At 26.5% G+C, this 25,573-nt stretch overlaps 3 protein-coding genes across 3 annotated transcripts; all 3 read left to right on the forward strand.

Moving 5' to 3' along the window:
- Nucleotides 1–1,831: 1,831 nt before the first annotated feature.
- LOC112594031 (ribosome maturation protein SBDS) lies at nt 1,832–3,092 on the forward strand. The gene is made up of 5 exons (XM_025338628.1): nt 1,832–2,093; nt 2,170–2,390; nt 2,462–2,571; nt 2,654–2,821; nt 2,887–3,092. The coding sequence occupies exons 1-5, from the start codon at nt 1,963–1,965 to the stop codon at nt 3,013–3,015; spliced, it is 759 nt and encodes a 252-aa protein (XP_025194413.1). The 5' UTR covers nt 1,832–1,962; the 3' UTR covers nt 3,016–3,092.
- Nucleotides 3,093–4,566: 1,474 nt separating this feature from the next.
- On the forward strand, nt 4,567–17,586 carry LOC112601203 (protein bark beetle). Its single transcript, XM_025348684.1, has 36 exons — nt 4,567–5,012; nt 5,082–5,254; nt 5,321–5,517; nt 5,623–5,797; nt 6,273–6,442; nt 6,651–6,880; nt 6,947–7,065; nt 7,135–7,271; nt 7,366–8,365; nt 8,427–8,669; nt 8,733–8,919; nt 8,980–9,140; nt 9,203–9,429; nt 9,826–10,008; nt 10,082–10,323; nt 10,387–10,627; nt 10,694–10,799; nt 10,864–11,112; nt 11,225–11,469; nt 11,543–11,727; nt 11,793–12,065; nt 12,132–12,418; nt 12,483–12,751; nt 12,811–12,955; nt 13,258–13,521; nt 13,583–13,840; nt 13,918–14,156; nt 14,272–14,486; nt 14,996–15,226; nt 15,300–15,424; nt 15,495–15,629; nt 15,694–15,964; nt 16,023–16,218; nt 16,306–16,550; nt 16,655–16,841; nt 16,912–17,586. Exons 1-36 carry the CDS (start codon nt 4,719–4,721, stop codon nt 17,070–17,072), a joined length of 8,265 nt encoding a protein of 2,754 aa, XP_025204469.1. The 5' UTR covers nt 4,567–4,718; the 3' UTR covers nt 17,073–17,586.
- Nucleotides 17,587–18,109: 523 nt separating this feature from the next.
- Nucleotides 18,110–25,506, forward strand: LOC112601226 (oxidized low-density lipoprotein receptor 1-like). Its single transcript, XM_025348714.1, has 5 exons — nt 18,110–18,367; nt 18,452–18,612; nt 19,523–19,658; nt 24,107–24,289; nt 24,809–25,506. Exons 1-5 carry the CDS (start codon nt 18,286–18,288, stop codon nt 25,138–25,140), a joined length of 894 nt encoding a protein of 297 aa, XP_025204499.1. The 5' UTR covers nt 18,110–18,285; the 3' UTR covers nt 25,141–25,506.
- The last annotated feature ends 67 nt before the right edge of the window (nt 25,507–25,573 follow it).

Below are 25,573 nucleotides of genomic sequence, written 5' to 3' on the forward strand. Positions count from 1 at the left end.
TCATTTGTAACTTGGTCTAAATTACTCCCTACTAATTTCATAGTTTAAGGAATAGTCAATAGTCATTATATTATGATAATTTACTTTACTATTTTTTATTGTCATTACAGGACGGCTATATTTTCCAACGCCTATACACAATAACATTTATCGACGATGACATCGAAAAATAACACGAAATTTAATAATTAGGTACCAATTTACCCTATTTCTATTATAAATATATTTTATGAGTTTTACAAATCACATAATATCCATCAAAAAAGATTTAATGACTATTTTATACAATAAACGCCCAGTGGTTATCACATTATTTATTTATACATAATATATGAATATATCAATCATCCTATAATCATCATATAATAGGTATTATACTTTACTACATTATACATTATACAAGGTATAAAATACCTACTAAAATATACCTAGATAATATAAGTATGATATTATATTCAGTTTTGCTTAATTAATTATTGTATTTGTATTGTAAATTAAATATTAAATGTATTATTAAAAAAAAAAAAATGTATTTATTATTATTTAAATAATTAACTTGATTGAGCCTAAAGAAATTAATATTAATAATGATTTTAAAAAAAGGTTGGCAAGTGAGTAGGTACCTCTCTACTGTATATTAAGTGTCGAGTGGGTCACTATTACGGACATGTAAGATTTTAATTTTACAAATATTTTTTTTTTAAATATCATCATTGTATAATACGAAAAACGATTCTGAACAGACAGTCTGTTAGCTTATATCACTAAGTATATTTTGTGATATGCTTTTTTTATATACCTAACTGTTAATATTTTTTTTTAATTTTAATATTAAGGTTGGTTAATATAATTTTTTTGAAAATATTGTATTTATTATATTATTAGTACTTAATTATTATAATAATATATTGCATTATTTGTATTTATATTTAGGTAGGTACCATGTTATGTATATCAACTTAAATAACTCAAAATTTAATAACATCTTTCTATAAAAGGTATTTGAGTTAATGAAATATCAGCCTACCGAGTTAGGTAGGTATAAAATTTTTAACATTTGATTATAATTGTATGGATTAAGAATACAATTCAATTATATTTTCTGTTAATGTTTATAGCTACCAATGAATCATCATCACAAAAAATAAAATCATGACCAAACAAGTAAAATCAGGCTATATTTTGAGCGACTCACCGAGATTTTTAATTATTTTTCAATAGGTACAAGGTACTTATATAAATAGTACCATGAGGCATGAAGCAAGTTTTGTTTTGAAGAGTCCGACCAAGTTATTGTAGGTTTTAAGTTCTTTAATAAATAGGTATTTCAATATTTATGATATGTAAATAATTATTTTTAAAGTTAAAATATTGTAATCTGGTTGTATACATCAGGCCTAAAAAAAATTTTGGTTGTAGAATAGGTAATGTTTTATGAACCGTTTGCATCTGCTGCATCTACACATGTTGAATACACAGCATACATACAAGTTACAGCAATACAGAAAACAATTTATTGCAGACAACATTTTTGCCACCAATTCATCAATACTCAATAGTATTAAATCTGATCAGTACTACGTTTTACTCGTTTTAGGTAGTTTTGGGTGAAAAATTTACTGCATAAACACCATAAGCCAAAAGGTACAGACCATATTATAGTATAATATTTAAATATTACACTATATAGTATATAATTTTAATTTTCAAATAGATAGTAGATACACCACTGAACACCAGTAATGAATTCAAAGCGCTAGCAGTATTGATTATAGTATCAACAGCCATATATTTTTATCATAGAATATAATAACGATAACTATTAATTTCTTATTTTTAAAACAATGCTTTCACTATTGAGAATTCGGAACACTAATATGTTTACTTTGAATTTTTGAAGGTTGTTAAATTTATAAAATTATAAAAGTAATAATTTAATTGTTTCTATACCAAGTTTCTACTATGTCGAAAATATTTACTCCAACTAATCAAATTCGCCTTACTAATGTGGCTGTCGTTCGGATGAAAAAAAATGGTAAACGATTTGAAATAGCGTGCTATAAGAATAAAGTAGTTTCGTGGAGGAATGGCATGTATGTTAATAAAATCTTAATACTTTTTTTTTAAGATAAAATTAAATATTTACTTAATTGTTTTTTGCTTCTATAGTGAAAAAGATATTGATGAGGTGTTACAAACACATTCGGTGTTTACTAACGTATCCAAAGGCCAGGTAGCCAAAAAAGAAGATTTACAAAAAATTTTTGATACTGATAACTTAACCGATATTTGTAAACATATATTAGAGAAAGGAGAGTTACAAATTTCTGATAAAGAAAGATCTGCTCAATTAGATGCATCCTTCAAAGATATTGCCACTATTGTTGCGGGTAATAAATAAATTAAAACATTAATTTAAAACATATAATTTAATATTAAATGATTATATTTTTATTTCCAGATAAATGTGTTAATCCAGAAACAAAAAGACCTTATTCTGTAACTATGATAGAAAAAGCAATGAAAGATGTACATTATTCAGTAAAACCAAATCGAAACTCAAAACAACAAGTACCTAAATACTAATTTCTTAACAGACTGCTGATATCCCTTAATATTAATAAATAATAAACTTGTTATGAACATTTAACAGGCCCTTGAAGTCATACGTTTAATCAAGACTGTACTTCCACTTGACAGAGCTATGATGAGGTTAAAAGTTGAATCAACAAGCAAAGATGCTAAAAAATTAAAAGAAAAATTTGTTGCTTTAGCATCATCTGTAGAATCTGAAAATTGGGACTCTGGAGAAATTACTTTGGTATAAAAAATTATATTATATAAAATCTATAAAACATTAATTTATTAATTTGTGTTATTGTGTAGATACTACTTATTGATCCTGGAAATTACAGACAAATAGATGAACTTGTGAGATCAGATTCTAAAGGCACTACTCAAATGGAAGTTCTTAGTTTAAAAGAAGTTGTAGAAGGAGACAGTTTTTTAGATTGAAAGCTTTATGTTATTATTTTGTGTAAAAAATTAATCAATTAACATTCATGTATTACTGTTGTATATTTTTTTGAAGAACTGATAATTTATAATTGGTTATTTTATTAAATTTAAAAGACAATTAATAAATATGTGTAATGTTTATACTATCAATATAATATTTAGGTAATAAAACCTCCTAATATTTAAAATAAAACAATTTAACATACTCATAGTTTGAAATATTTAAATTATAGTGAATTTTTTTAATTAATGACATTTTTAGATTTTGAACCGTGAATTGAAGAATATTATCTTATACTGTTACAATTTATTTTTTCTATTATCCATAATTAAAACTTGAAATACCTAAATTGCTTTATAATTACACTATATGAAAATTTTGATTCAGTAAAACGTCGGTATCAAAAACAAGACAAGTGCCAATTAATTATGCTATGAAAGTAGTTAAAGCTTAACATATTATACATATTATTTATCATTATGCTGATATAACATGTATAAAACTTGGGTCAATATACTATTAGTGGAGGAAGCCTTACAAAAACTGTATTAAAAAACAATGTTCTTTGGTATAATCTTTATTTTATTCAAAACATTTTTAACTAATCTCAAAAACAATTTGGAAATTGAAGAGTGCACAATTTTTGTTTAAAATCTAGTCTACTCTTCTATATATATATATATATATATATATATATATTGTATACGCTATTGTAAGGCTACTGTTCAATCAGTGTTAATTATTGATTATCATGATATATTTAATAAATATAAGTCTCTCTTAAGAATTCAACCGAATCTCTGTTGAGTTGTCAAACCAAAAAAAAAAAAAATTAATAAGACCAGTCCACTGGTACCCAATAATAACTATTATAATATTATTATAAATGACAGTAAGTTATATTACAGACGCAACAATTATTTAAATAATACTACATTATAATATATTAAAATGTCTGTTAAAAATATATTTTTTGAAGATACTATATTAATTATAATTTATGTTTTGATTTTGACTACAAGCAGCAGTACGGACTACAGACAATAAAATATTCTAAATTTACAAAGTATGTTAATAGGTAGTTGGTGAATTAAAACTTAAAAAGTCAAAACTGTATTTAATTTATACAATTAATATTTTAATAAGAATCTAAAGAATCTGTCAAATCCATAAATAATATTATCTATGGTCAAATCGGCTGTCCATTGTGATCACGGTCTTAGGTCTTCTATGACCGTGATTGTGATTGTGATTTATGAATTATCTTTCTAAATTAAAGTAATCTAATCACAGAATAGATAAGAAATTTCATCTATTCCGTGATCTAATTATCTAACGGTTAAACTCGGTTAAAGAGGAATTTGGGGATCCAATAAAAATTGATACTTATATATAATGTCTTTGTTCCGTTCACCTGTTGACTGTTGCGACATCCGATCCCCTCCACCCGTTACGCTAATAGAGTCAAAACATGATTCTTAACTAATACAAAATATACTACATTGATAGTACCGTATGAAAACAAACAATGGGTTGGGTGTAGAATTTCAAATATTTTTAATACATTTTTCCTCGTAGTTTAGTCATAGAATTTTGTTCAGTTATTTTGTTATTTTTTTTTCTATTAGTTTAAAATCATTTGAACTTGAAAATTTATTTTGATACGTGAATAATTTAAATTATGTGATATTAAAAGAAAATGGCTTTAACAACAGTGAAATTACTGGGCCTGTTACAATTTATTGAAGTATTTGCATTTCATACACATGCCGATTTTACTTGGCCAAATGAACTTAAATCTACTAAAGGCTATACGGAATGGGCTGGAGGAATTGTTGCTAATCATCATCGTCTCAGAGCCGACCAAAGCCCTTACATCGTCTTAAATAATGTTGTTATTGAAGATACTGGTCAGCTTATTATAGATCCAGGAGTAATACTTAAATTTTCACCAAAAACCGGGATCACTGTTAAAGGATCAATTATTGCAAATGTAATATATTTTTAAATATTATCTAATAAACTAACAAATATGCTCATACCAAAAACACACATTTTATAGGGAGATGCTTATAACAAAATTGTAATGACATCTAGTGCTAATGTAGAAGATACAGACGATAGTTTAAGTCAGTCTTCTTCGAATATAAGACTTGTAGATGGTCCTAGTATATTAGCTGGACGCTTACAGCTATTTTATAAAGGTGCTTGGAGATCAGTTTGTACATCAACACAGTAAGGAAACTTTTTTATTCTTTATAATCTGCAAAAAATAATTATAAATATTTTTTAAATATACAGATGGAACAATGCAGACCTCCAAACAACATGTCGGCATTTGGGTTTTCGCGGAGGTCAATTTTTACGTTGGATGGAACCTAAGGTAGATAAGCTTCACACACGACTTTTGTTGTCTAATTTACAATGCCAAGGAGTTGAAAATGATTTAAATAGCTGCAGTGGATGGGGAAATAAAAAATTAGGATCTGGTAGCTGCGGTAAGTTTGAGTGTTTATAACAATATAATTATATTTTTAAATACATGACTCATCATTAATGAATCACCATTAATCTCAAAATATGTATTTAACTATAATTTTCAGATCTTAAGCAAGATATTGCTATTGAATGTCAGCCGTATTATGAAAACAGCTTTGCTGTAAAAAGTTATTGGAAAGGTCTTAAATTTGAAAAAGCACAGTTCAAAAAATCATTAATAAATCATAATACCTTATATCAACCAGTATCACTTTCTGAACTGAATCATGTCATATTAACGTATGTAATTTATTTATTCTCAATACATTTTTGTGTAAAATGATATAATAAATTTAATAAATTATTAATTTAGTAACATCATTTTAAGAGAAGAAAGGGCATAAGAAAAACATTTCAATTAAATATTTTTTTTTGCTGTGATTAAAAACTTTATTGATATAAGTATTTTTGATTAATGTAAATATTATTCTTTTATATCAAGGTTTATATACATCAAATTATACAGTAGTCAAAGTATATAAACATAATAAATAACTAAAGTTACTACATGGTTCTTCATTGATATAGGAATCGCATAAGCCATAATAAGAATCATATACTATAATATAAAAATCAAAATTCATGAAAGGAATAAACATTATTTAAAAAAAAATTCAGTTGTCGTCTTGTCCTATCTAGTGAACTCTGAAATCATACTATTGTATTAGTTATTTTTTAATTTTTATACTATTTAATGTAATTATGATATATTTAGATATGCTGGTGTTGGTGCTGAGTTTAAATCTACTTCAGTCATAGAAGTTGATGGAGTACCACCGTTATTAAGAAATGTGTCAATATTACATTCTGCTTATAATGGAATCAACATAACAACATCAGATTCTATATTAGATTTACAAGACTGTATTATTAAAAATAATAGAGGTAGTTACTACTTTGTACTAAATAAAATATATTAAAATGTTAGTTTTCATTTATATAAGTCTATATTGTTAATACACCAATGTTTTGTTAATAACATAATATTTTGGTGACTAAATGCAGTATTTGGTTTATTGTTAATATATATATATTTTATTTATTGATTTTTATAGATTTACGTATATATATTTTTTATAATATTTATTTTTAGGACATGGTATTTTTATGAATTCATCTTTTGGTCAATTAAGTTTAATGAAAACTTTGGTGTCTAACAACAGAGGAGATGGTATACATATGGTTCAAGGCAATGTCAATCATGATCTCATGAGTAATGTTAACGAATTATGTTCTCTTCCAACTACAACTAGTCAAACATTTCCTGTGCTTGTTTCTGTACAACAAAATAGTTATAACGCTAAACAAATTAACTGCTACAAAGTATTTATTTATAATTTTATTTAGTATAATATTTATATTTTGTAATTTATATATAATTAATTGCAGAGTTTGTTCACAAAAATTGGGCAAGTTTTAACTGTTAATATTGAACATACTCGTTCTCAACAACTTGATAATAATTCATTCATATATATTTATGATGGAGAAGTATCAACTCCTGATAGGTATTTTTTCATGAATTTTATATTTATTATAATACAATATGTTATTAAAAATAAAATATATATTTTTAGGCTTTTAGCTACTATTTCTGTACTCAATAATACAGTACCACAATCAGTAACATCAAGTCGTAACAACATATTAATTCAATTTTCTGCACCAGCTAGAACAAATGTATTTGGTCTTCTTAGAGTAACATCAGGATTTGGTGAGTTAATTAATTTTAATTTAATAATAAAAAATAATAATAAATATTCATTGATTAGATAAATTATCTCATTTATTCTAATTTTTATTTTTAGTGAAATGGCATAGTATTAATATATCTGAAAGTATTCTATCTGATAATATTGGTTCTGGATTATTTGTTGAAAATTTGTATAGTGCAGTATCAATATTCAATTCCTCAGTGCACAATAATAGTGGAAGTGCTGGAGTCAATGTTTTTAATGGTTCTGCTGATATAACTATATTAGGTTCAGAAATTGTGTATAATAACGGATTTGGAATTTTAACCAATACTAATGGTGGAGTACGCAATGTTACATATTCATTGATCAAGTCAAATTCAGGACCAGGAATAGCTGTTCGATTATTAGATAAAACAATCAGCAATGTACCTCAGAAAACAATTTTAACATATTCTCAAATCAATAACAATACAGTAGAAATTGATGGATGGTGTCATGGAAAATCCCAAATAAATGTCACGGGAAACGTTTTTAGTTTTAGCATTTATGCATTAGAAATAAAATCATGTATTGAACGACAAGCTACTACAACTCATGCAATTATATCACATAATGAATTTTTTAATAACAAGAAATTAGCTATACTTATAAGACCAATGCTTAACATGGATGCAATTTTAGAATATAATCGATTCAAAAAACAAGAGTATGGTTGTATATTAATTAGAAATGAGCATTTTGATGAAGATTTTGATGAATCTCCAACAACTGCTTTATTGAGATATAATGAATTTTATGATAACAGTGGAAGCTATGTAGTTAATTTAGGATTAAGTACTTATAGTCAACTACATAATCTGCTATTTACATGGAATTATTTAAGGAACAATAAAATAACTCAACCTTTTAAGTTGGTTTCAAGAAATAAAGTGGCAGCAGTAATTGTTGTTGCTTCTTCTAATGTAATTGTCATGAGAAATATCATTGAAAACCCATTGTCAAATTATGAAATAGGAGTACAACTTGAAGATCAAAGTCTCATAGTAAACACTACTTATAATTGGTTGGGAAACACTGATGATCATTTTATCATAAATCGACTATTTCATAGGTAAGTTAATTATTTTTTCTTTTATTTTATGGTATTTGATTTAGTATTCAATGTTTAACAGACGTGATCGGTATAATTTGGCAAAAATTGAATTTGTTCCTTTCTTGTTACATCCTACAAATCCTGGTACTACGTCAATAATGACTGTTTCTACTGTTGTAACTCAATTATATAAAGAACCTAATGATTTTGGCGGAGAAGTTGATGGTGTAGAAACTGTGTACAGCGGTGAATACATTGTCACTAGAGACATTAATGTGGCATCCAGTGGAAAATTAATTATTCATCCTGATGTCACTTTGAAGTAATTTTGTATTTAATTATATTATAATCATTATATTTATTGTCTAAAATATAAATATTTTAGATTTAATCCAGGTGTTGGCATAATGGTAGCTGGGAATTTAGAAGCTCGTGGTAGAGGCTTTGGTAATATCAAATTTACATTAAATGAACCTCCTGTTCCTATGGTTGATGAACCAATTGAAACTGTTAATGTAAATACTCGAGTAAAGTTAGTTGCTGGAAGGACATCCAATGAAGGAAGACTTCAAGTATGATTTTTATTTTCTTATTTTTGTTTCATTATATTAACTATATTTTGTTCAAAACAGGTATTCTCTGAAGAGTTAAACACTTGGGGAACAGTTTGTAATTATGGCTGGACAATTGATAATGCTGCATTAGTGTGTCGACAAATGGGTCTTGTTTTAAATCCTGCAGATTGGAAAGTTGATGTACCTCTTGCTGATCCATTAGAACCAGTGTTTTTAACGTAAGTAATTGAACTTTTAACACTTTTAAATATTCAAATTTTAATTGAATGTTTATTTACAGCAATGTCACTTGTTCTGATGAAGATATAGACATGATAACTTGTAGAATGGAAAAAGTAATTGATTCTGAACAGTTGTGTGATCATTCAAAAGATGTTGCTTTTCGATGTGAACAACCCGGTTGGACTGGCTTAAGATTAGGTGTATTGGCAAATGCGTGTAATTTACAATATATCACAATAGAAAAAGCTGGACTTTTTGACTACATTACTAATGAATTTGGACCAGGTATGTCTAAAATTAAAATTAATTTTTTATTTAACTATAAAAGTATTCAAAACCATTTAGAATCATATAGAATCCACACAAAATATACCCCATACACATTTAAAAGCAACTCGGACAACCGACTTATGCATTTAGGCATGGTATCGTTTTGTATATTGGGTACTAGTGGTTGATTAAGAAAGGAAAACTGTTCTGTGTGACCTGCATGCCACCTACAAAACTGGCCACCGCCTAGGTTGCTTTTAAATGTGTTAAATGTGAATGCATAGTTATAATTTTTAACAAACAATTTATGAATGTGTAATGTCTTTTTAAAAGATTTTATTTTTAAATTCTAAAAATATATTTCTGTAACAGAATGGTATTTACAATTTTATTATGTATGTATTATTGTAGCCCTACAGGTAGATTTGAATAGACATACATTTGAAGGTGTTCGTATCATAGACAATGCTGGAAATGGCTTGGAAGTACTTTATTCTGACTTATACAACAGTTTGAGTTACATTCGTAATTCAGAGTTTAGTGGTAATAAAGGAGCCGGAATATTTTTCAAACAACTTGGTTTAAACATTCAAGGTAAGTATTATTTATTGCTAATTTAAGGTGAATGTTCAAGAATGTTCAAGTATACAAGTATTTTTATTTTCAGATAGTACAATTGAAAGGAATAAATTTGGTATTCAGCATGATGTTTCAATCAGCATTGATAAACAAAGAGAGCTGGCAGGATGGTTTAAACCATTTGTATCAAGTTCATATCAATATAAACCCGTACTATTGCCTAATGATCAATCAAATTTTCAAATAGACTTAAAAACCAATGAATTTAGATATGTTATCACTAAGCAATTGCATTTAACAGAACCAATTCAATCAAAAATAATTTTTCAAGTACTTCAATTTTTAATTAATGTTTGAAAGATTGTGTTTATATTATATTTAAAATTATTTTAGTGTACAAAAATCAATTATGTTATTGGGATTCAAACATTAAATATTCCATATAACAATAGTAGTGAAAAAATTTTAATTCGTAATATTCATAGTAACAAGATTAATGATAACATTTTATGGAGTTCTAATCAAGATACTGGAATTTTTCCTACTCAAAGTAGTTCCAATGGTATCGTTTTGAATTACAGTAGTGGATTAAATCCTCGAGGAAATATCGTTCTTCTTATATCATGTGTACCAGGTATGAATAATTTAAAATAATTTAATATTTAAAAATTTAAAAATATTTTAATTATTTTATTTTTAGCTACAATTAATCAAGGATTATTAATTCAACCTGAACCAACATTATTTGTTACGAAAACTGCTATTAAAAGCAATGAAATTGGAGTATTTATTACCTACTACAGCGAGTAAGTTTTGTTCTCTAAAAATTCATTTCTAATTAAAAGATTAATTTTTTTTTTTATTGTTTAGATTTATGAGTACTGAAAGTCACAAATATAACAATAAACCTAAAAAAGGCCAGTACTATTTACGCCCTTTAAATGAATCAATACATTTATATGATTGTGATATATCTTATAATATAAACGAAGGTTTATTAGTTCGTGAAATTGAGCCGTTTTCGTTTCCATTTGGCCTATTTAATAAATCTTTTATTCATATAAGTGTCAATAATTCAATAGTAGCAAATAATGGAAAAATTATCAATCATCAATCTAAGTATGTTAACTTATTTACACTTTGTATATCATATTTATATTTTATTTACAATATTATAAGGAATGATAAACTATATTTTTTTTCCTAACCACTTATTTTAACTATTATTTAGAGACACACAAAATTCATTAAATGTTTACAAATGGGAGTTGACTGGGAATTCATTTGAACGTAATCTTAAAGATGGTATCCAATTAATATTGCCATATTTGTATACATATGATGAAAACATCACACATATCGTGATAATTGATAATAATACATTAGTTCATAATTCAAATTTAAAATTGAATATTGGTGGACATTTTGCCATGTTAAATATCACTCGTAATACTATACAAAATAATATTTGTAAAGGTAATTTTATTAAACTATTCTTTTGTTAAATTTTTCATTTTAATTTTTTTCACCCTCATTAAAAATTATTTAGATGGCTTAATAATGATAACGGGTATGGAAAAGTATATGCTAATCTGGAAGAATACAATTATTTCCAACACTGGAGAATTTATGATTAAGTTTAATATTAAAAGTCAGTGTGAAATTATGAGTTCAGTATTTGCACTATTTAGAGAAAATATATTCAATAGTAACTCGAGGTTGCTTACAACAGGAGTAATTATATTTTATATTAAAAAAATTTTATGCTTTAATAATTTATAATAAATTTTGTATTTTAGTCAATCTCTGCATTGATTATATTTGATGGGATTCAAAATGTTAAAATTGATCGTAATTTAATGTCATTAAGTAATAATATGAATTATAATGTTATTGCTGGTCTACATACATCAAGAACAAGCAACACAATAAACATGGCAAATAACTGGTGGGGTTCCTTAGATATTAATCGTATAAAAGATCTCATATTTGATTTCGATGATTGGAATAATAATGCAGTTACTATTTTTACACCTTTTTTAATTGATGATTCTTTTGATGCCTCTTTATCTGTGAGTACCATTTATAACTTCAAAATTGACAAAGTTAGATTATAATATCTTATGAATTTGATTTAGACGACATGGGATGATACATTCCGCACATCAAATGGAGTATTAGGTGGTAAAATTACAGAATCATTGATTATTACTCCACTAGAAAATGCATACATAGTTTTATCAGATATTACTGTTATGCCTGGAGTAACTTTAACTATATTACCAGGAACAACATTAGAATTTGCACCCAATGTTGGTATCCTTGTGCTTGGTTCTTTGGTCGCACGAGGTTATACTGGTGGTGAAATAACATTTAAGCCCATAAGTAAAGTTATGATACCACATTCACACAGTCTTAAGTCCAGGTATGATTTTAATATTTATTCATAATTTTTAAATTAAGCTTAATTAATTATTTTATTCATCAAGGCCTACTATACGATTAAATCATATGAAAAATGTTGATGAAACAAGTGCTAATGTATTTGGATTTTTGGAGATATGGAACAGTACTCTAATGCAATGGTTACCAACTTGTGATCGCTCATTTACTGAAGCTAATGCTAAAGTGGTATGTAAAGAAATTGGATCGAATAGTAATACCTTCAACAATTGGTTTACTTGGAAGAAACATTACTATAATGAAACTCAAATGGTTGTTGCTGCTCAGAGTTGGCCACAACATTTTAGATGTTTAGGTAATTTAATTGAATAAATTTATAAATAATTTAAAATACTCATAAATATTTTATTTTAGGAAATGAAAACAATTTCCTAGATTGTCCAATTTTAAATTTTACTAATGAATATTTAACATGCGATTGGAATGACGAATCATTTGTATTTGTATATTGTACTGAAACTATTCTTACTAGCAATCAACATCATTGGGGAGGCATAAGGTAATACAAAATATTCAAGAGATTTCAATCAATTAAATATTTACTTTAAGTATATACTAAAAAATTAAAAACCTTAAAGGAGATTATGGTGAATTGTATTTTAGACTGCTCATAAAGAATTAAGAGCCAAGATCTAACCCTATAGCTCATATACTACAGAGTTAATATTTATAGTTAATCAAACATATAATATGAAATCACATAGACTTACAAGAATATTGTTTGAAATAACTATGAAAATGTTTAATTGTTTAATTTTAAATATAATAAAATTTTTTAATTATTTATTATTACTTTTATAGATTTGCTAACAATGATTTTGAAGTAAATGATTATTCTGAATTTTTGCACGATAATGAAAATCATGGATTGAAAACAAATGTGCAATCACAATTACAATATGTGCGAGTTGAAGGTGCTGGAGTGTTACACAATGAATTATCACCAGCTGTTATGATAATTGGAAAATCTCCTTACATAAATTCTATTAATGTTACAAATTCAGCATCTCATGGGATATCTGTTATTACATTTAAACACCAAAATATACATCTCTTTTCTAATTGGTCAGTTGCAATTTTTGTAGTATTTAATTTTATTATACTTAAATTATACCTTATGCTGTAGGATTGAAAATAATACTGGAATTGGTATTAACATAATTTCATTAACCGGAGAAGGACAAGAAAATGATGAAAGTTCCTTTGACGTATTAAGACAAGTGAATATTCCTAAAGATACATTCGGTTTGTTGGATATGTGTGATCCCATTAAAGATGTAGTAGTGTATGAACGAATGATAGTACACTTCAAATACAGTGATCAACCAATATCTTGTGTTAAAATTTTCCGTAGTTATTTGGGAACTAAATCGTTAGGTTTAAGGTAAACAAATTAATAATTAGTATTCATAATTTTTTTTAAGGTAATTGTTTTAATTTGTATTTATTATGTATCTATAGATTACTACAATTAAATTTAGCACATGAAAGTGATTATGTGGGAATATATGATGGAATAATATATAATAAAACTTCTGAAATTATTCGTCTGGTTAAATCTCCAAAATCTCAAAGAAGAAGATTCATCAAATCCACATTTGGTAGCATTAGTTTAAAAACTATAGCTCGAGCTGCTTCTTCCCGTGTTTATGGTTTTATTGCAGAAATTATGACCCTTCCCATTGCCGCAATTGGTTTTGGTAAATATATATTATTAATCTTTAATATTAATATAAGATTTTACAGATTTAATAACTTATAAGTTATAATTATAATGAAATTAAAAAAAAATTAATTTTTATTAATTAATTTTAGATCGAAATACTGAACATAATATTTCATATTCAGTGATCAATAATAACTTTATGGGTGCTATAAGTTATGCATGTGCAGGTGAGGTAAATCCACATATTAGTGTTGCTTGGAATAAGATAATAAATAATTGTCGTCATATACCCAATTCAAATATAAGTACATGTGATATGCCTATCCAATTTCAATTGCAAAATACTCAAAGTTTACTTCTTCATGTAAGACATTTTTTTATGTAATTACTAATTAGTTAAATATAACTTTTATTAGATGTCTGATGGCTGGTATAAATCCCTTTTTATTTTTTTTTCTGACTGTTCCTATTTATTATTTATCCTTACTTAATCTATACAATTATTGTTTATTCTAAAGTAAATTATGCATTATTTTATCCATCTATCCTAATTCTTAGTTTCTGAATGTCCCTATTAAAAACAGATTATGCAATTCTTTTATCTTCAAGTTTGCCTTCTCAGGATCACTTACATACTTTGTTATCCTTTAGAATTTTTTTTCATAAACATTCAAATATTTTTAAATATTTTTGTATTAAAATGATAATAATTCCATGTTTTCATCCATTTATTCTTCAATTTCATCAACTGTGTTCTAATTTTTACGATTTATTATTAACTGTTTTATTTGTATTTATGTTTAATTTATTTTACTTCAATTTTTATAGACATATAGGTAAAATATTTTTCAATGTTTTAATTTTTTACTTTAGAATAATCTTGTTATGAAAAATCAAGGTGGTCTTAAAGTGACAGCTGATTCCAGTGGATTCGCAACTGCTTTACAAGCAATTATTCATAATAATTTATTTACTGAAAATGTTAATTTGCCTGTATTAAATATTAGTGGTGTACGTGTAGCGCCTCAACAACATATAACTATTTACCGCAACTTTTTCACTGATAATATCGCTCCTTATGAAAACATCATCCAGCTCGTACAGGTAATTATTTATTTTAGTAGCTTAAAATTTAAAATAAAATCTTGTATTATTTTTAATTTTCTTCTACTTCAAGGTTATTTCAAATTTTACATTCAACTACGTTTACAGTAACATTGGTTTTTATGTTCTTCAAATGTCTGGTTTTCAAGGAATCCGATTGCCATTACAGTCTTCAACCTCACATAATGGATTTTATTGGTGAACATATTTTACAATTTAATTGTGTAATTGTATAAGTGTAAGTATTAATTTAATTTTGTTGTTATAGGAACGAAGCAACAAACTTACAAAACAAAGGAACAATATTAGCTTTATCAAATGGTCAATATTATATACATAATATATTTTATGACCCTGAAAATAACTATGAAATTATAGCTGCAACCAGTAATAATAGATCAAAGTAAAAACATTTTGATTTTAATGCTTTTTAATTAAAATAATTATCATTACAATAATATCTGCAGTGATTACATTTATGCTATTGATGGTTCCATTGATGCTCGTCACAACTATTGGGGTTTTAATGATACTATTGCTGTGCATGGACGTATCAAAGACTACAAAGATGAAATAGAATTAATGCCAGTTGATGTAATACCGTATTACTCAACAAATAAAACTATTTTAGAATCAGAAAAATGTCCTCCACCATGGATCCTAATGCCAAATTCTAATACCTGTTATGGGTACATTGCAGTACCCATGACGTTTCATGAAGCTAAAACATTTTGCATGGTAAGTAATGCACTTAGTGTTGTTGAATATAGATTAAATGTTATTTCTAATTTTTTAGACTATGAATGCTTCTATGCCATTCATTACTGGTGATTATGCAAATATCAGGAGAACATTGCAATTACAGATATATGACTATGGCCTAATATGGGTTCAACATATTGACTACATTGGTCAATGTACAGCTCTTGGTTTTAACAAAGTACACACTAATTTAGAATGTGCTTTTCGTAATGCCTTCATTTGTGAAATGGGTAATAATAAATTTACTTTAAAACAAAATAATTATTAAGTGAAATGATAATTTCTTTATTATTAATAAAATATTTATTTGTTATTAGACCCTCAAGTGACGATTAATCCATTAAAATGGCGTGATGATTTTGTTAACATTGCTGTTACGGGATTAATATTTGGTTGTTTGATTTGTGTGGTATTTGTATTATGTTGCTGGTGGACAAAATCAAAGCAAAGGCAGGTTCAAAGGCTTGATAGACGAAACTCTATTCGCCAATCGTTAACATCTTTACGGTCATTATCCCTGTCACAGCCTGCATTTTCTGAATTAAATTACCGACGTAAACCAGTATGTTAAAATAATTTTATTAATTTTATTTTGTACAACCATAGCGTTTTATAATTTTTAACAATAGTATTTGGGAAAAATTTTAATATTATATTAATTTATAGATAATTGATAATAGCAGTGGTTTTAACACAGTATCATCTAAAGCCAATGGAAGTAACGATTCCATAATGAAATCACAATTCAATTCATCTGTTGATGAATATGAGCCAAGTGATCTGTATGAAGTACACAATGTAAACGATCCCATACACATCGAAAATGATTATGATTTAGCATATAAAAATAAAGGTAATTTCTTAGCTTTAGTATTGATTTTAATAAATGGTAAATAAAATTATCTCTTTATATTTAAATTTAGGTTTTAGAGATAACTCAACATTTGCATCTACAGTGGGTATGTGGACAGACTTAAGTAGCCGAGGAGTATATAGTAGTGCAGAAGTCCTTGAAACAAATTTGGATCAGGCACCTTCACCTCCGCCCAGATCACATAGCCAACCTCTAGAAACCTCAATGTGATATATTATAATCCTATTTACCTAATTTTAATTTTTGTATTTATTTATATTGCTTAATCGATCTCTTAGTCCAGAGACCACTCACCCAATAGGATAAATTGTATGATATTATGTTCATGAAGTATTAATAACGATTAATTTATTTATACATATTTACTACTAAGAATTTGTGCTTAAAAACATTACACACAAGTGCACTACACTGCCTATGACTATATTTAAAAAGTCCCTTAGTTTATTTTTTCGTGGATATACGGACATTTTTTGTTAGGTTTAGGGAAATTGACAAGGTATATTTTAATTTTTTGTTTTGTTTTATTTATATATTTATATATTATGTATACGCATGTAATTTAGACATAATTTAATTAAGAGTTTAAACATTTTGTACTGTGATTAAAACGAAAAAGTATTCCGTCCAGTTTACTAATCACACGAGCCGTCCAGAATAAAAAAAATATTAATATCTATTTATAATTAGCATGATTTTTTTATTTAGAAACAACCAATAAGTTAATATGTATCTTTTTTTTTTTACATACATAAATATATAATAAATGTTTTTTTTTATACAACAATGTGTTATAATTTCATTTAATGTGACGTAGGTACTCTCTAATATTACGGAGAGGTAAAACCTATTTGTCACCGGAATATGCAAATGAGCGAATGATGTCAATAACTGATACGGATGGGATGCCCTCATGCTGAGAGAATTATTATTATTTTTTTTTCTTCAGTCCATTTGTTTTAATGCGTTGAAAACTTTCACTCGGCCAGTGGTTCCCATTCGAATAAATTTTTTTTCTCCATTAGATCAAAAGAAAAATCGCTTTTCGTCGAACCAATGAACCTCGGCAGAATTTTCACTGCGCATCAAAATTGGCACTGGTTACTCATAGAAATCCCCATTAGGTGCATCGATGTCGTCGATTTGTCAACGTATTCGACAGGTTTGACGAACGTGACCATGGTTAAGGTCCAATGGTTTTAGGTCAATAATTAGTAACACGTTTGCGGTGCGTATTTATTAGATGCTTGACTTTGTTTTCTACGTTCAGTGTGGCACTAGTGTGATCACCGGGCAGATTCTATCGATTGATCATTCGGTGGTGTAAATCGGCGCGCATTTTTCGCGTAGTTTAAATCTCTCTAGTCCCCGTGCCAATAAGTAATAATCGTTGTCGTTCTTTTTCACGAGCAGGTGTATATCGATGGTGAATATGATTTTTTCGAAAATAATAGTGTGCGTCGTTATACCATTGCTATCTTCCACGTTCGTTCAGTCAAACCGAGGTAATTTTTTTAAAATTTATATTTTGAAAAAAAAATTTCAAATCATTGTAACTACGAAATGACTATTGATTGATTTTTTTTTAGATTTTGCTCATCGTTTGACTACTATTGAAGATTTAGCGACACGTGACAACGTCATAAACGTGCCGGTAGCTTTGCCTACTGGTTATGTTGTGAATCGACCGTCTCAAAATATAGCTTCTGCAGGAGATCGAGTGGACGTTAACAAAGAACCAAGCAAAGAAGTATTTGAACTTATTATTAAACTTCTATGATACGCTGTTTAATGACTAATAAGTACAGCTGAACAAGTTAACAATTTTTTGACTTAGTTTAAGTAATAAAAAAAAAAAAAAAAAACAATAATATAACTAAGCTAAGTTAAAATTAATTTTGAAATACTAATTAATTTGAGTAACTAAGTTACTAATTTTCAGAAAGATTTTAACTTACATAATTATTTAAGTTAAAAGTTTAATAGGTACCTTTAACTATACTTATAAACATATATTTATCTCATTGAAAGGAAAATTTCTAGTTTTGGCATATGTAGTTTAACAATATTTAATAGGTATCATTATTATCTATTATTTCTAATTAACAGATCGGTTTCTTCCAGACGATTTGGGTAATCATGCACAATGATAATAATATTGTCGCTGCGTTCACACTATAATATTTACAATTATGTACAATAGCTGATATTATTCGATTTTTATACGTAATAAAATAATTACTACAAATCAGTGAAAAATACAGCTCATAAGAAAAAAAAATTGTAAAGAATTTTTTACTGACAACTTTAATTTTAATTTTAACAACATAACTATGTTAAGTTATAATAATTATTTATATAAGAAAAAAATAACTTAGTTACTAACTATACGCTATGTCTTAACATTATATTGTTTTTAATTAGTTAGGTATGTTAAAAGCACCTAATCAAAATAATAACATTTAACTTTTTTATTAGTTACTATTCGGCTTTGCTAATAAGTAGGTAATAACATGTAATTATTTAAATTCACATCGTTATTTTTAAATTTATTCAATAAATTCACGCGTTATATATGTCGAATAGTTTATGCTATAAATATTTATAACTCAATACATAATCTTTCATGATTTAATAAAAATGTATTGTTAAATTTATAGGTTTCAGAAACTGATATGTATTTATTAGGAGCTATAGAAAAATTGGTGCATAGAATGGACTTAATGGAAAAACGATTGAAACGATCAGAAGAACTAATTCAACATATTGTAGAAGGAAACGCAGCCAACAGAGAAGGTTAGTCATAATCTAAATAAAATTATTCAGGGTTTAAAAAATAGAACTAGTCAAACTAGACCGTAATACTTAGTTATTATAAATTATATTTACTTATATTTCAAATATGTTAATAGTTATTAAAATCAATAACCAATGCTCAATTGCTATAAAACGACTTGCATAATGTGCATGCTTAAAATTTAAAAAAACTTTAGTATGTGAAATTTAAAAAAGCTATTTGCACTAAACGTATTACACTTTAATATGAACGTATAGGTAAAATTATTTACCAATAAATGATTGACATTTTTTCAAATTATTATTTTAATAATACTCAATAGAACTTGACATTTGTACCTAATTTGAGTATCGACATACCTTGATTAGTTAAAGAATAAAATATATTAGAGGTAATGTGATTGTAAGGGGAGGTTCTCGGGAGTACCATAGCTTCCATGCTATGGATAACCAAATAGTAAAACATTTTTGGTACATTTAGAAATATTATTGTAGGTCAGTGAGAGTAGATTTGAATTTTTTCAGTTCTGCTATAATTTTCACACATCACCCGATATTTTGCAGTTTCTAGTTGTTTTCACGAGTGAATTTAGTATAATATTCATGCGATATAGCTAGGTTATATAGTACATATATTATCAACTATTAAATCGTAAGTAATAGCCAAAAGTACATTTTAAATTCGTTATTTCGGTGTAGTGTATAAGATATTGTACCTACTAGTCATATATTCACAATAACCGTAGATATTATAGGTATTTATTGATCATTATTAATAATTTATAAATACGAATATATTAATAATAGGTAAATACCTAATAATACTAATTGAAGAACGCTCTGTAACTGCTGTAGATGTAAACTGTTAATGCCGTTAGTGGTTAAATCAGTTTTTCCTAAACTGCTTCTCTAATAACTATCAATATTAGTAAATCAAATAGACATACGATCCACATTCCATTTCGTTTTTTGTACATCGTATACAAACCATAAACGTGAATAATGGATGATTCAAATTTTCATTAATCTATTGCATACTGTGTAGGTAGGTACTTATACAGAAAATAACTTGTTATTTTGGCCATGTGTATAAATTAACCAATTAGGACAGTAAGCATTTCTAAATTTTTAACAATGTAATCATAATATTCACAATTATAATAATTGCATTTGTTTTTAAATTAGCACTTTAGAGTTTATTTTATACAGGTATTGAAATGAATTTTCAGATAATACTTATAATACAATATTTTATTATAATGTAGCATGTATTTACCACTATGTTGTTTGGACAATAGAATGCATAGTTTTATTTGATAATTCACTTATAAATAAACGTTAAAACATACCACATATTATTTGCCAAAATTGTTTTATCCCAAGTTTTGAGTAGTTATAGGATCTTTTTATTTTTATTATGAAGCCAATACTATGTTATATTGTTATTCATAAATAAATCATAATTTATTATTATAGTTATTTAGTATTATGTATTCTATAAAAAAATGAAGTTCCAAATACAATTCTAATAACATGTTACCGCATTATTTAAGTATAATATAGAACTAATACGTATTTACAATTAACGTGGCTAAGCCAACTAACCATTATCGAAGTCCGAAGTCGTAACAAATAATAATTATTACGATATTTAAGTGTTAATAATGTTAACTTTGTAAATCCTTAATAACTTAAACTTAAACGAAAACAACAAACAATATAGACATGTAGTCATCATATAGTCATTTAATAGTACCTAAAGCTATATTAATTACTTTAAACAAAATACAAATAAGTTCCTAATTAGGTATTTAGTTATATGAATTCGTGCCTATATTAGATAGGTATTAATAAACTATGCAATTAAATACTATAGTTATATTTTGAAGTATAATATTTATTACTCAATTTTTAATTTATGGTAAAAATAATGAATATTGTTTTATTATTAATCATCACTTCATAGTAGCCATGCAATTGCTTCATTCGATTTTCTGTGTAAGGTATCATAAAGTATGTTGCTGTGTTAAAGCATATTTATAGCGATTGTACACCTGGCAGTCGACACATTGACTGCAATTAGAAATCGAGATTCAAACTAAAGATTACCTATAGGTAACATTTTTTTTTTTAATTACTTTCTTTTTAAGTCTGTGATTAACATAACTAAAACAAATTTAACACGTTTTTCAAATTAGTTTGTCTTGTTTATTATTATTATACACAAATTCTAAGTAAAGCGATGTGGCAGTGCTTGATGTTTTATTAAAATAATGAAGTGTGGCCTATACTATAAAATAACACAATAAGCTATGGTAATTTTATTATTAGAGTTATTAATCTATTTTTTAAATAAGATTCTTTACATTTATTGATAATCCTTTTAATTTCTATACGACAAAAAAAGTTTTTTTTTATCACATAAACTTATCTAATTTTTATACTGTCTACTGCAGACGTGACTGACGTACGAAATCAAACTGGTTTTAGTAAAAATTTTCGGATTATTATATTTTATTTTCTGAATAAGTCTTAAATAATAAAGGTAATCTCAGATAGAGTTAACATTTTTTAATTTACCCGTATAAAATATATTCTATTCAATTTAAGAAACGTAATTGGCCGCGAGACTAGTTTTCATTGGGCAATGGTTAGAAAACACTCATTTGTCTATTACTGCCAAGCCAACCATCTGTAAGTCTACGTCCTATAGGTACGGTGTATAGTGAAATCACGCTCCTTGCACAATAGTCAACCACCGACTACGTTTCTTAACTTGAACATACCATAGTATAGTAAACATATTATAATGATATTTGTAGTTGAATTAAATCAAATTGTACACACATTTTAAGTTAATAAAATTAACTTGTAATTCGTATTACATTCCTTAGATCTTAGTTAGTTAGTAAAAAACAAATTTATAGTGTATTTAAAAATTAAAATATTATCAAGTACATTAATTTTATAGTTTGTTTTAGTACTGTGTATATTATACCTATATGTATTAGTATTATATAATATACGTTATATATGTATAATCCATATTCTGTTTTGGAACGGAGTATACATTATACATGTATTAATATATATATATATAACGTAATTGGTTTGGAATTTTGATACTGAATTGAATATACATGTTTGATTTTATGAATAAACTGTGAGTGATTCAGCTTATTGTTGAATGCTTGAATAGCTATTATTTATAATATAGTTGATAAATTTTGTTGTCTATAGCTCAAAGAGTGTATAGGTAAAGTAACAAGTATACATGTACAATTGAGAAATACTAAACTAAAAAAATATTTTATCTGAATATGACACATTATATTTAGGTAACAATGTATTATAAACTTTATTTTCATAACTGAAATGTATGTATATGGTATATCTACTATATTATGTTTACTCTTAGACTCTCGAAACTCGTAATCAAAACAATGTTATATGAATAATAATTAGGTAATATATTTCAGTAGAACAATATTATTATAAGAGGAACACATATTTTGTAATTTTTTTTAAATATTTATAGATATAACTATTTATAATTACGTCTAAATATAATTATATATGATTTTTCTAATAGAACATCAGAAGCTTATGATAATATACTATATCTAATATCTATTTTATATAAAGAAAAATTATGTTTTATAAACAATCATACTAATATTTCTACTTATTAAATAATATCTACCTAAATTTGATTTTAAATTTTTTATAATTAGAAATATAGTACTACTTAAATAACAGATAATTATCAAAAAAAAAAAGCAGAGTATCTATACTGATTATTTTAAAATAGTAGTTATATCTTTTACATGCTTTCATTTTATAATTATAGCAATAATAATATTACTTATTACTATATACTTACACAATAAATAAGCAAAGAATGATGTATAAATATATTTAAGTCATATTATACTATTACATAAATAGTGAATACATATTATAATATAATAATTACATAAAAATAAATATTTAATATTTATTGATAGTAAATCGATATAATAATATTATAAACAGTTCAAGTGCAAGAAACGAAAATACTGAACGACAACACTTATAATTTTTAATTACGATATCTATTTGACATATTTTTTATCAAATTTTTCTGGTTTTGAATATCATAATATTTAATAGTATGACTTCATCAGATTTTCTCGAGCCTTAGTTAACCTAAAGAATATTTTTCAGACATAATTTATAAATGAAATTTGTAATATGAGGAGTGGGCATATCGCGAGAGTTAGTGTTGATATTCAAATATTTGTAAATAGAAATTTAGTAATAACTAATAATAATTATATTCAGTACGTGCACGTATGAACACAATAAATTTGTTGTATAATCGTTTGTGCACAAAATATATTCTACGGTAGATCATTATCATTTTATTATTTTTAAATATTACACCTAATGCTATTTTTTTTGTACAGATCCTTGTCCAGGCAATTTTACGCGTATCTCACACACATGTTATCACTTTAGTGAGAGACAGTATAACTGGAAGTCAGCCATGTCGATGTGCAAGAGTTTGGGAGGAAATTTGTTAGAATTCGACAACAAAGACGAACAAATTGACGTGCTGACGTACCTCATCGGTGACAAGTATCTAAGAGGTGAAGGATTATTTTTTTCTAAATATGAAGTTTGCAGAATGTTTTTAACGTTAAAGAAATAATTAATTTAAAAAACATTTAAGTGGCGATATCTTTTGGAGTTTATTTTTTTTTTTTGACAAAGGCCTACATTTTTTATTTTATAATCTAAATGAGAATACTTTTATAAAACTTTATGAATCATGATTTAGGTATATCATTTATATCAAATCAAATATTGAACAATATTAGTTTTTTTCAATTAATGCATCAAAACTAAATAGTAATGCATAAAAAATTCAATTATTTTTTTAAAAAATTATCTATATTTTATAGTTAATAGAAAAAATAAAGAATGGAAAGGTTCACGTAAAAAAATCACCCACTATACATTACATTCATTACAGTAATGTATAATATAATTTATACGAGACAAATAATTGAAAATTATACGCGCGTGCACTGCAGCTGCAGGTGTAGAACATTAAAATCGCTTATTTAAAAAAAAAAATTCTATAATACGTGTCGGAATAACTGCAGGTTACGACTATTGGACGGGCGGCCTAAACCCTGGACTGCTTTGGATATGGGCTAACAGCGCGCGGCCCGTTGTGCCCAAGGATTCGACGAGGCCCGAGGATCAGATCAGCGGGTCCGGTCGGTGTTTGCGCCTCACACCTAACGCGACGACAAAGGTATACTCGTACTCTGGCGCTGAGTGTAGTAACCGGCACCGATACGTGTGTAAACACGAGGAGAACGCTACGGATAAAGCGCTGACCAGGATACACAAAGCGCTTAAGGACGGCAGCCAGCAACCGAAACCGACTACTGTTTTCGGATCATCGCCACTGATTGCGGCCACCGTATAACCGTATGCACTATACTTTTATAAGATAAATAATAATCTATTGTAAATTATGTGATAACCGATAAGTAATTCACGCATTACCTTTATGTGTATAAATAATTAATTGTGAATTCGTTAAGTCCTACGAAAAATAATTTGAACGCACGTGAAACTCGCGAACGGCTATGAAACTTAATCGTACAAAAATCGAGATTAATATAATAGTAATAGGTATTGTAATTTTTTTTTTTATTATTTATATATAACATATAAATTAATGTTTTCTGAAGACCGCTTCTCAACGTACGTACTCCTTATTTTTTACGTATTTTGTCATTATGTCATATTTATATTTATTACACATTCCACGGAATATTTTAATAAAATATTTGTGGTTTTTTTTTTAAACGTTTGTTTTGTATACTAATAATATTATATCATTGGCGAAATGACGA

Source organism: Melanaphis sacchari, unplaced genomic scaffold (assembly GCF_002803265.2).
Source record: "Melanaphis sacchari strain LSU unplaced genomic scaffold, SCAv2.0 Contig0_pilon_pilon, whole genome shotgun sequence".
NCBI lineage: Eukaryota > Metazoa > Arthropoda > Insecta > Hemiptera > Aphididae > Melanaphis > Melanaphis sacchari.